Below are 11,775 nucleotides of genomic sequence, written 5' to 3' on the forward strand. Positions count from 1 at the left end.
ATCTTTGCATTCCTTTTGTTTTTCTCTAAGAAGAAAGCTCTCTAGGAATTTTAGCAGAGTTTTTGCAAGTAAAAATTGTTCTTCCTTTGTACATAAAAATGGGAGGTATTTATAGGCCCGTAGGTAGGCGAGAGCATACCCTCTTACCCCACTAGGGTTCCTTACTGAGCATGCAAATGAGGCTGTGCAATACTACAAGACCATCTGACCATTGATTTGGTAGGTGACTCTTCCATCGTGCGATGCTTAATTGATGCAGGTTATCACGTGAGGACACAAACACGTGTCGTTCAAAGATCTCTCCTTTAAAAGCAATATCCCAGACAAGCTGTTGGACAATAAGCACTACAGGGGCACGTACGCGTACAACTATGGTTTGATGCAGGGGACAAGATTTGACTTGGTGTTAGATGAGGTGTAACCGTCAAATGTGCCTCCGGGTTAGGCCACAAGGTGCTTCCTGGAAGTGCAACTTGGGACCTCCTGAAATACCCAATTCATGAGAGCTCCCTGAAGGCTTGGGCTTTGCATATGCTTCCGCGTATTAGAAGTGTCAAATTACAACTTCAAGGATTGATTCCTCTTTTACAAAGGATGCGCTCTTCCGGATACCCTGAGGCCTTCCCTAATTTTATCTTAAAACTTTGGGGAATCCGGGATGTTTCCAAACTATCCGACGTGGCCCCCTCTTACTACTTCCGTGTTGAACCTATTCGGAAATAGGGATAACAATTTTATTTGTAATTTTTTAAATATTTTAAATTAAGAATATATATAATATTTTAATTTTTGTGTAGTTTGTATTTTTTATTTATAATTTTATTTATTTTTAAATAAATGAATCTTTCATGAGTATTACATGCACCAATGAGGATTTTTCGTTCCGCTCTCAATAGTGATATGTAGAAATGAAGATAGAAACAAATATTAAAATAATTAATGAAGATAAGAACGAAGGAACACGCCCCATTTTTATTATAAAAATAGTGTTATCGTCAACTTCTTATTATAATACAATCTCTTAGTTAATTCGATGTTCGAAAATACATACAAGAATATTTTTTTTTTATTTTTTTTCCATAGCGATATTCGTTATACTCACAACATTATTCCTGTAAAATTTTAAAAAATTTCAAATAACTTACAGTAGAAATAAGTTTAAAATTTGTTAAACACGCGTAGTAAATTAAAATATCTTAAACTCTATTTTTTGGTACTATAAACTATTCAGAATTTTTTCAAAAGTTTATAAAAATGATATTTGTAACTATAACAAATACCAATATAATTTTTTTTAAAAAATAATATTTTAACATATAATTTCAAATATAAAAATTAACTAAAAAATAAAAAAGTAATAATAACAATAAAAGAAAGGAGATGCATTCCATAGAAATTTTCCAACGTTAATTAAGAAGAAAAAGTCATATATTTTGGAAAAGCAAATGTACACATGGAGTGTAGCTTTGCCAACCAATCACGTGCAACTATACACGACTTAGTCAAACCCAAATAATGCGGTGCCACATGGCAGCTATACGGAGCTACATAACTTGGGACACATCACACATGGACTTCTATCCAAGTGCAATGTCCAAAACTAACAAGTGTTTCTTTTTTTATTTTTCGAAACGGCAAAATAAACCAGTGTTTTTTTTTTAACTGCAAAATAAACAAGTTCAGTTGGTACATTCTCATTATTGGTCTCTATTTATTTTATTTATAAGTAAGTCATTTAACAATTAAAAACAAAATAAAAAGCAAAATTCAGGGGATAAATTTTTACTTTCATTCAAAATCAAAAATATGAGAATACTTCTCTCTCTCTCTCAAAAAAAAAAAAAAAATCATGAGAATACTATTATGTCACAACACGTATTCGTCGGCACATCACACTAATTTAACTAGGTCAATATCATTAACTTTTCATACAACATTAGTTTTTTTTGGTCACACAACATTAGTTTTTTTTAGTGTTATTTGATCGCATTACATTACTCCAAAACAAATTAAAATAATCGGTTACTAAATCATCATATTTTATCACACGTAATTATGAGAGGTAATAATTAATTATTTGATCTAATTAATACAATAAAGAATATTTTTTTTTACCTTTATTTATTTTCGTTTCCCGTTAGAATTTAGACGTGCCATTGTCGGTATCATATTTACGCTTTACCATGAGTATAAAAATCCCCTTTTTCTTTTGCAATTATATCAACTTTATATATAAATACTTTTCATCCATCGTTATTGTTTTCATTTCCCTACAAACAATTAATTATTCTTTCTTTCCAAACAAACATTAATAATAAAAATCTAGTGAAAAGAAATCATATATAGCTACCTAGCTGTTAGGCTGTTACAGAAATCTGAAGAAACGACAATCATAAAAAATATATCAAAGCTGGCTTAAAGATTGTGCATAATTGTCGTGTGATAATAATAATTAATAATTAATCGGTCCAAATAAATAATAAAAAAAACGTTAATGTTCAGTCAAAGTTTGACTATCTTAAGTTTAAACCAATAAGATTCGAATATAAACATGTTTATGTAAGATTGAGTGTACATGATATGGCTTCCAATAAAAAATAAATACTTTTTTTTTTGTGCTGAATAAAAAATAAATACTTTTGTGTGGGCCAAATTTGATTCTTTCACGCCAAATTTTTGCTGGCTTACAGGCTAGCAAAACCCTTGGAATGAAGAATAATCCCAACGGCTCCTATATGAGGTGGCCACAGATAAGTGACCGTTGATGGGGCCCACGTGTCCTTTTATTTACAAAAGTTCATTATATATAACCGTTACTTTCTTGTCTAGGTTCTTACAAACTAAACCTCAAGCGTAATATTTTGTCTTTCAGTTTTCTCTCTTCATTTTCTGATTGACCAAACAGCCAAGGTTGTTGTTTTTTTTTTCTTTTTCGTTTTCTAACTTGGGTTTCTTGGGAATTTTTCTGGGCTTTTGTTGGAAAAAATGACTGTTGAGGTTAAGGTTGAAGTTGAAGAGACTCAAATGGGTGAAGTTTCTATCAGTGAAGAGGTGTCTAGCAAGAAGCAAGTAGTACAAGAATCTAAGCCTACAACGGTTCAAAAAAGCTCTTCTTACAAGGAAGAGAGTAACTTTCTTTCTGATCTTAAGGAGTTTGAGAAGAAGGCTTTGATTGATTTGAAGGCGAAATTGGAAGAAGCCATTCTTGGCAACAATGTTTATAAGAAAGAAGAAGAGCCAAAGAAGGATGAGAAGGCAGTGGAAGAAAGTGCTGAAGAGAAGGAAAAGGCAGTGAAGGAAGGAGGAGAAGAAGCAGAAAAATCAACTGAGGAATCGAAACCCGAATGTGCTGAAACCGAAAAGGAAGGAGAGAAAGAAGAAACTCATGAAGTGGTTGTTGAAGGAAAATCAACTGAGGAATCCAAACCAGAATGTGCTGAAACAGAAAAGGAAGGAGAGAAAGAGGAAACTCATGAAGTGATTGTTGAAGAAAAAGTTGAAGTAGTGGATAGAGATATTTCTCTTTGGGGTGTACCTCTTTTGCCTAGTAAAGGAGCTGAAGGTACTGATGTGGTCCTTTTGAAGTTCTTGAGGGCTAGGGAGTTTAAGGTCAATGAAGCTTTTGAGATGCTTAAGAAGACCCTTCAATGGAGGAAGGATTCTAAGATAGATTCGATCTTGGATGAGGAGTTGTGTGTTGATTTAAGCTCTGCTGCTGATATTAATGGCGTTGATAGAGAAGGACATCCGGTTTGTTACAATGTCTTTGGAGTATTTGAGAATGAAGAGCTTTATCAAAAGACTTTTGGTACAGAGGAAAAGAGGAGCCATTTCTTGAGATGGAGGTGTCAGCTTATGGAGAAGAGCATTCAGAAGCTTGAATTGAAGCCTAGTGGAGTCTGTTCTTTGCTTCATATCAATGATCTTAAGAACTCGCCTGGACCCTCTAAGAAGGAGCTTCGAATCGCAACAAAGCAAGTTGTGGGGCTATTACAGGACAATTACCCTGAGTTGGTGGCGAAGAATGTAAGCTTACTTTCATTTTTTTTTTCTTTTGATCAACATAGCATATGTTTGTTCTGTATTGATTGTTTTCTGTTATGTTTGTTTTGGTATTTAGATATTCATCAATGTTCCATTTTGGTATTACGCTCTCAACACACTTTTGTCACCTTTTCTCACTCAAAGAACCAAGAGCAAAATTGTTATTGCTCGCCCGGCAAAGGTCACAGAAACACTCTTGAAGTAAGTAATTCATTCTTAATATTACACTTACAAATGGAATACATTACGTTAATGTGAATTCAATGACTAAATAACTTGTATGGATGAAACAGGTATATTCCAGCTGAGGAAATTCCTTTCAAATATGGTGGTTTCAAGAGGGAGAATGACTATGAATTCTATGGTGATGATAACTCTGTTTCTGAACTCTACCTTAAAGCTGGCATGACTGAAACCATTGAGATACCTGCACCAGAGGTAATCTATATAAGAAAATGTTCTGATTTTCTTTTTTCAATTGAGCCCTTTCGGATGGTCACCCGAAAAAGATTGATTGTAATATATGTTTTTTGTCTTTGGTAATAGGCTGATGCTACATTGATCTGGGATGTGAGTGTTTTGGGTTGGGAAGTACACTACAAAGAGGAGTTTGTTCCCAATGATGAAGGATCTTATACCATTATTGTTCAGAAAGGGAAGAAAATTGGTTCACAAGAAGGACCTCTTCGAAACACCTTTAGAAGCAATGAGCCTGGAAAGGTTGTCCTTACGATTGAAAACACTTCCAACAAAAAGAAAAGGGTTATGTATCGGTTCAAGACCAAGAAGAGTCCCTCTTCATAAGAAACTCAAAATATACAGATGGAAAATAGTGGAGTGGGGGAATATGCTGTGTTGTTCAATTTTTCATTCTTTTTAACATTCTTTTGAGGGGTACAACAAGAAATGAGTGAGAGGATAGTGAAATGTGAAAAATTCATTCTTTTGCAGGATTGGAATCATGAAATGTAGTAGGTGGTTTGAAATTGTTTGCTGTAATTTACATGTGAGTGAAATAATATTGGTATATTTGTTTTAAAGGAAATGTTTCTATTATTAGTATTGTTTTTTCATTTTCTTTTGAAAAAAAAACACATGTTGAATTGCTTGCTTACAGGCTATGGCTCCAATCAATTGATATCCTGAATCTGCCAGTTGCTTTTTCTTTTTTTGAAAAGATGTCTATTAATTAGAACTTAACCTCACGATCATTACAGAATAAGTTTTTCGAGTAAGAAATAGGTAAGCAACTAAACCTATTGGTGAACGCCTACTTAGCCACAGTTGCTTACTGCCAAGCAACAACAAACTACAGCACACAACAATATGATATTTTCACAAACGATGGACTTTTGCAATGAGGATTATAAACTGATATGTTTTCTTAGTGAAAAGTTGCACAAAATCACTAGATTATTTAATGATTCCTCCTTCCATTTCCTGCTTTTAAGCGAGTATTTCTCTTTTTTCTTTTCACTGATTTAGGCCACCATCCTTGTCCAACATATTCTTCAATCACCCACTCAATTTTTGGATCTGAAAGCATAACATATCCCATAGAAATCCCAAACACAAGTCCTCCTGCATACCCGATCAGTGCAAATTTCCAATGAAAAAGCCTTGCAGCGTCTGTATCGTCTTCTGGTGAGAAGTCCATTCCAACTGGTGGCGGTTGTGTGCTGAGCTCTCCGCATCCCTCTGACAATGGAAATCCACAGAGTCCTAGATTTTCACCATACGAATCATTTTCAAATGTGTTGAACTGCTTTCCGGTTGGTATGGCTCCAACCAATTGGTTTCGCGAAAGGTTTAGGACTTGAAGAGATGTCATATCTGTGAATTCCACTGGTATTTCTCCTCCAAGCTTGTTTGATGATAAATCTAACCACTCAAGATTAGTCAAGTTAGCCATTGATGCTGGAATAAAACCATTAAGTTTGTTATGTGAGAAGTTGAGTCCCTTGAGTGACTTGAGATTTCCTATCATCTTTGGAATATGTCCCTCAAAATTATTTGATGAAAAATCAATGGTTGTGAACATGGATTGGATTCTGACCATCTCAACAGAAAGACCTTTCAATACAACTGTCACAGAGTCATAATAATATCCGGCTCTCTGATAATATTTTCCCATGTATTCCAATGTTTCTTTATGTGAATCCATCATAGCTATCATTATTTCAAAATATTTTGTGGGCAAATGACCACTGAACTGATTGTGGGAAACATCAAGAATTCGTAAATATCGAAATGGTAGCCATCCCAAGAACTCAGGATAACCAATGGGACCATGAAAGTTATTAGATCTTAGGACAAGAACAGTAAGGATCGGAAGTGTTTCCAACCAGTGGGGGAAGGTCCCATTGATCTTGTTGTTTCCAATATCTAAAATCTCCAAGATCTTGCAGTTGGCTAAGCTTTTTGGCAAAACTCCTTCCAATTGATTACCATTAAGGTTGAGAGTCCTTAAACTGCCACAATCTTCAAATGTTGAAGGGAACATGCCATGAAACTTATTGGATTGCAAATTTAAGATCTGAATGGAACTTAAATTAGTGAGGCAAGGAGGAATCATCCCAGTGAAGCTATTATTGCCCAAATCTAGTACACTGATTGTTTCTAGCTTGCAAAGCAAAGAAGGTAGCTCTCCACTAAATTGATTGCTCGAGGCTGAAAATAGGTATGTGGATTGTGATGGGATTGGAAGACTCCCTTGAAGCATGTTGGAACGGAGATCAAGATATACCATTCTTTTCCATGAAGCAAGCTCAATGTTTGTCAAAAAATTATGGGAAAGATTTAAAAAGTACAATGAGCTTGTCCCTACTTCTCCAACCCATTTGGGAACATTTGCAGCAAGTTGATTATGAGAAAGGTCTAACAACTCTATATTTTTCAAGGCTTTTATAAAGTGTGGGAACTGATTTATATTGCATGAAGACAGACGCAAGTTTAGAAGCTCAGGCAAAGTATAGTTAATGGAACCAGAAGAAGCTGTCGAAAAATTGTTAAATGAAAGATCAAGAGACCAGAGTTTCTTCATCTTTGAGAATTGGCTAAACTCTATGGCACCAGACAATTTATTTGAAGAAAGATCTAAAACTGAAAGATTTAATTGCTCAGAAATTGATCTTGGAATTGTGCCTTCTAATTGATTATGATGTAAATCAAGCCAAACTAAAGAGCGGGTTTGGAATTCTTTTATGAAGCCACTGAATTGGTTGCCATGAAGATCTAAATGGAACAAGGAAGGAGTAGCATACAACCATGAAGGAAGGGTCCCATTGAACATGTTATCAAACAAGTCTAGAGAAGTCAACTGCAATGGAACAACATAAGATTCTGGAAGCTCCCCTTGAAAATTGTTGCTTGAAAGATCCAGAGAAGTAATTCCGTTGAAATTCAAAGAGTACCATGGAACTTGGCCGTGAAAATTGTTTGCTGAGAGGTCTAAGGCGATAATCTGTGTGAAATCACCAAGCAATATAGGATATGATCCTATAAATTTGCATTCCCTGAGCAGCAAAGTGTTCAAATTCCTTGAATTTTTTGTAAGATGAGCTAAATCTATAGAGAATTGAGTTGAAGAAAGATCTAATATCTTGAGCAGGGCCGTCTCAAGGTGATGAGAGGCCTAGGGCGAAATTTGAAACAAGGCCTTTTCTTTTAATAAAAATTAAAATAAATTTTAATTAAATTTTGACACAATATCAATTTTAATTCTTTTATCTCTATGTAATAAATAATTTTTTGCATTAAAAATGTACGTGAATATTTTAAAATTAAAAGTACTTTAATATATTTTTTTTATATAGTGTAATATAAATATTTAAGCTATAATATTGTTATTTATTTATTTTTGAAATGCTAAGTAAAACTTTTTACAAATAACTAAAAGTATAAAAGGTGTATTTTCAAAAAAAGTATAAAAGATGACTAGAGTAAGGATTGAACCTTGATCCTCAAGTCTAACATAAGCTCTGCTTACCATCTGTGCTGGATGTTTTTCATGTAATTTATTGAGTTAAATATTTATATATTACATGTTTTTATATGTATATATATTAATTTTGATTTTTTCGGGGCCTCCAAAATTGTGGGGCCTGGGGCCAAGGCCCCGGCTGCCCCACCCTTTGGCCGGCCCTGATCTTGAGCTTACTAGTCCAGTTAGACCTTGGAAAAGAGCCAGTAAGATTGTAATTTTCACTCAAATAAAGCTCTTGGAGGTTTGGAAAGTGAAAAATATTTTCTGGGAAAATACCATGCAATCCAATAGATTCGAGATTAAGGTATCTCACAGAGGATGACAAATTTACAAAAGAATTAGATGATAAAGAAGGTGTATAAATATTGTCATGCAGATCAAGGTCTATAAGTTGAGTTAAGTTTTCAACAATTCTTTTCATGGTTGAAGACTCAAATTTCAATCCCAAAGAATATAAATGAAGTGTGTTCAATTTGGACAAGTGAGAAATCTCTACTGGGACATGACCAGAAAAATCACTACTAGAGAGGTCAAGGTGAGTTAAATGAGTAAACTTACTGAATTGAGATGAAATAGTGGAATCCTCAAAATCATTAAAGGAGAGATTTAGTCTCCGAAGATGGCTGAGGGAGAAAAGGCTGTTATTTGAGAGCAAACTCCCTTGAAGCCCGGAGCAGCTGACATCAAGGTTGGTCACGTGACCAGTCAGCTCGTCGCACGTGATTCCCTTCCACTTGCAGCAATTTGTACCATTTTTCCAAGAGCTTATTTTAGTAACATCACAAAAGCTAGTGTCTACAATGGAAAATGAGTTCTTGAAGTTGAGCAAAGCAGAATTTTCATGAACATGACATAATGGTGTTGCAGAGGAGGTAATGAAAAAGTTGGATTGAGAACAAAATAGGAGAAGGTGAAAACATAATAGGCTAAATGATAACTTCATATTAATCTTTTAAAATTGAACTGAGAAGTTTGTTCACATATGAAGCTTTGGGTCACGATAAGATTAGTATTTATTTCCACCAAGTCGTCGTGAGTCTTTCTGTCATTCATTATTATTTTTGTTTTCAAAGATGAAATGAAAAAGCAATCATAGCTAGTCTATGAAAGCACCATTTTCACGACTTTAAGTTTTCAACAAAGGAAATATTGGCTTCTCTTACATAAAGTACACACAAATTTATAAGTCTTAAATGATGAATTATACTTATTAAAATTGACTTGTTAAGGTGGTGTTTGGTAACATTTTTGTTTTTTAATTTTAAAAACAAAAAAATGAAAGTAGATTTTTTGCTTTTAAAATTTTGTTTTTAAAAAATAAAAATGTGTTCTATAACTACTTTTATTTTTAAATTTTAAAAACAAAAAATAAAAGTGTGTTCTATAACCACTTTTATTTTATAATTTTAAAAACAGATTACAAAAGTGGTGTTCTGTAACTATTTTATTTTTTAATTTTAAAAACAAAAAACACAAATTTTGATTTTTTTTTCTTTTTTTAAATAAAAAATTATGAATATAATTTATTTTTATTTTTAAACAAATGTATAAAAAATTATAAAAAAAATCAAATAAAAAATACTCATTAACATCTTAAAAAAATTCAAGTAAATTAAAATCACGAAACTCATTATCTATAACACAAAACCGATAAAGTCATAATAAAATATGAACTAATAATTGTCTAATCTTAAAGAAAACTGTTAAAAAAGTTCTAATTGTTAATAATCTTCACTCATTATCTTCATCGTCGATTTGCTCTCCATATACGTGCTGGGTTTTATGCCCTAAATAAAACTCTTTACAATCTGATTAGTTATCAATATAAGAAATTTGAAGTGATTTATGTTTGCATGAATTTTACATGCTAGTGGTTTAATATGTTTATTACATTTACACACAAAATTAGTTAAATCCAGATCATATGTTTATTCACAATTACAGTATCGTCAACACAGTAGAATGTGATTGTGATCATATGAATCAAAAGACTTGGTCCCTGTTTCATCAGTGTTATTGGATTTACACTAATGTGATAATCAGCGATGATGTGTACTTACACTTGGAGTAAGTGTTATGTTCTTTCCAGGACATTAGTAAAGTATACTAGTTTCGAATGTATGGAGTATACATTGGACTGGACCAATATTGCAACTAAGTTAAGATATTACAAACTTACCGTTATATATATATATATATATATATCTTTCCAAGTCAATATCAGTAGTTGATCTTAAGATTAAAAGAATCTAAATCCCGATATGCTTAGGCTCAACCCTAGGTGTACGAACTGCTAGCGAGATGGTATGTTTTTTGCAAGAGCCAATTTGTAGAGGTCCTGTATCCTAATGAAATCCTCTACTTTTATAAGTTGGAGTCGAATCCCATGCGGAAGGACAAAACTAAAGTCGACTTCTACTCACTGAAGAAGCGGTCTAATGTGATATGTCCAACCAGTACATGAAAACACACTCATGAAATTTGAGAATATGGGTTCTTAACATCTAAATTCCCATTAAAAAGACATTCAACTATTTATTGGATTTCTATGTTGCGAGTAAGCACTAGAAATTTTTCCCAACTATTTTTCTTTGACTATTTTGCCAATTTTGGAAAAATCTAATCAGGGCACCTTTGTCTGTGGCCTTTCAGATGATATTCCCCTTCTTGAGCTAACTCCTTTTTTGGAGGAGAGGGTGAAACTTTACTGTAGTATAGATTCGAAAGTGTTGCAAGTGGAAGATCTAGTTACTACGGAGAACCTCAAGCAAGTTGGCTTGATTGCTCCTCATCAGAGCATAGACCATCATAATTCTCACAAGATATACTCTGACCAAGCTGATGTCAAAGAAGCCATTATTGAGATCATTGTAAATGAGGAAAATAAAGCCATTAAAAAAATATTAGTGTTGGCTGGAAGAATGGGCGAGGCTACATCCGGAACCCATGAATAAAGGCATAAAGCTCGAATCTCGCTTCGCTACCATCTTCCCAGATGGGGACACTCTAAGTGTCAGTACATACGAAAGAGGTAATTCTTCTTTTTGCCTAGTTCATGCTTCTCGTCCAGAAGAATTTGCCAACACTAATCAGGAAGAGTTTATGTTGGGTTTTATGCCCTAAATAAAACTCTATTTCAATGTAATCTTTTATATTCATTTATCAATAAAGAAACAGATTTATTTTCATTACTTATTTAATGTGTTATTTGGTTCATGTGATCGCTTATTTGATTTATAAATTCATCCAAATCCTTATCACATTAATATTCTTGTTTATTATGTTGTCAACACAGTAGAAAGTAATCAAGATTATGTTATTAAATGTATTCCTATGATTTATCAGTACACATAATTTAACTGATAGGATAATCTACAATGTAGTTTACTTGCACCTTAGATAAGTGCTATGTCGTTTCAAGGGCATTAATTAAAGTAAGATTGGGTTGGATGTATGGAGTATGCATCAAAAGGGACCGATATTGAACTTGGATCAGATATGATAAACTTACCTGTTAACGCAGATTTTCGTTAACTAAAATTGAACCTCACGATATTGATTTCACACAGAAAAAATAAAAGCTATAGAAAAATAATATATGAACACATGGTTTTTTTACGTGGTTTTGCAGTTAAAATTCTGCATAGTCCACGAGTCAATGTTATTCAGATTTCTGATTTTTCTTTTAGGAACTCTCTTGTATGAGTTTTTTCGTCCCTTTTTTGCTCTTGTTTTTCACTATTTAT

The 11,775-nt window shown here is 33.4% G+C and overlaps 2 protein-coding genes across 2 annotated transcripts; one reads left to right on the forward strand and one right to left on the reverse strand.

The window, feature by feature from the left end:
- The first annotated feature begins 1,063 nt into the window (after positions 1 to 1,063).
- LOC115698223 (patellin-4) lies at positions 1,064 to 5,084 on the forward strand. The gene is made up of 4 exons (XM_030625423.2): positions 1,064 to 4,026; positions 4,121 to 4,245; positions 4,338 to 4,482; positions 4,591 to 5,084. The coding sequence occupies exons 1-4, from the start codon at positions 2,986 to 2,988 to the stop codon at positions 4,846 to 4,848; spliced, it is 1,569 nt and encodes a 522-aa protein (XP_030481283.1). The 5' UTR covers positions 1,064 to 2,985; the 3' UTR covers positions 4,849 to 5,084.
- Positions 4,794 to 8,727, reverse strand: LOC115698222 (receptor-like protein 33). The gene is made up of 2 exons (XM_061118926.1): positions 8,588 to 8,727; positions 4,794 to 7,559 (listed from the first exon to the last, which is right to left on the reverse strand). The coding sequence occupies exon 2, from the start codon at positions 7,334 to 7,336 to the stop codon at positions 5,462 to 5,464; it is 1,875 nt and encodes a 624-aa protein (XP_060974909.1). The 5' UTR covers positions 7,337 to 7,559; positions 8,588 to 8,727; the 3' UTR covers positions 4,794 to 5,461.
- Between the last annotated feature and the right edge of the window lie 3,048 nt (positions 8,728 to 11,775).

Source organism: Cannabis sativa, chromosome 7, assembly GCF_029168945.1.
Source record: "Cannabis sativa cultivar Pink pepper isolate KNU-18-1 chromosome 7, ASM2916894v1, whole genome shotgun sequence".
Taxonomy (NCBI): domain Eukaryota; kingdom Viridiplantae; phylum Streptophyta; class Magnoliopsida; order Rosales; family Cannabaceae; genus Cannabis; species Cannabis sativa.

What these genes read in the sequence shown, in the direction of transcription:
- LOC115698223 (XM_030625423.2), top strand. Translation starts at nt 2,986, where the DNA reads ATGACTGTTGAGGTTAAGGTTGAAGTTGAAGAGACTCAAATGGGTGAA. An exon ending in CTGAGTTGGTGGCGAAGAAT is followed by an intron (nt 4,027 to 4,120) that starts GTAAGCTTACTT and finishes TTTGGTATTTAG; the next exon opens with ATATTCATCAATGTTCCATT. An exon ending in GTCACAGAAACACTCTTGAA is followed by an intron (nt 4,246 to 4,337) that starts GTAAGTAATTCA and finishes TGGATGAAACAG; the next exon opens with GTATATTCCAGCTGAGGAAA.
- LOC115698222 (XM_061118926.1), bottom strand. Translation starts at nt 7,336, where the DNA reads ATGTTCAATGGGACCCTTCCTTCATGGTTGTATGCTACTCCTTCCTTG.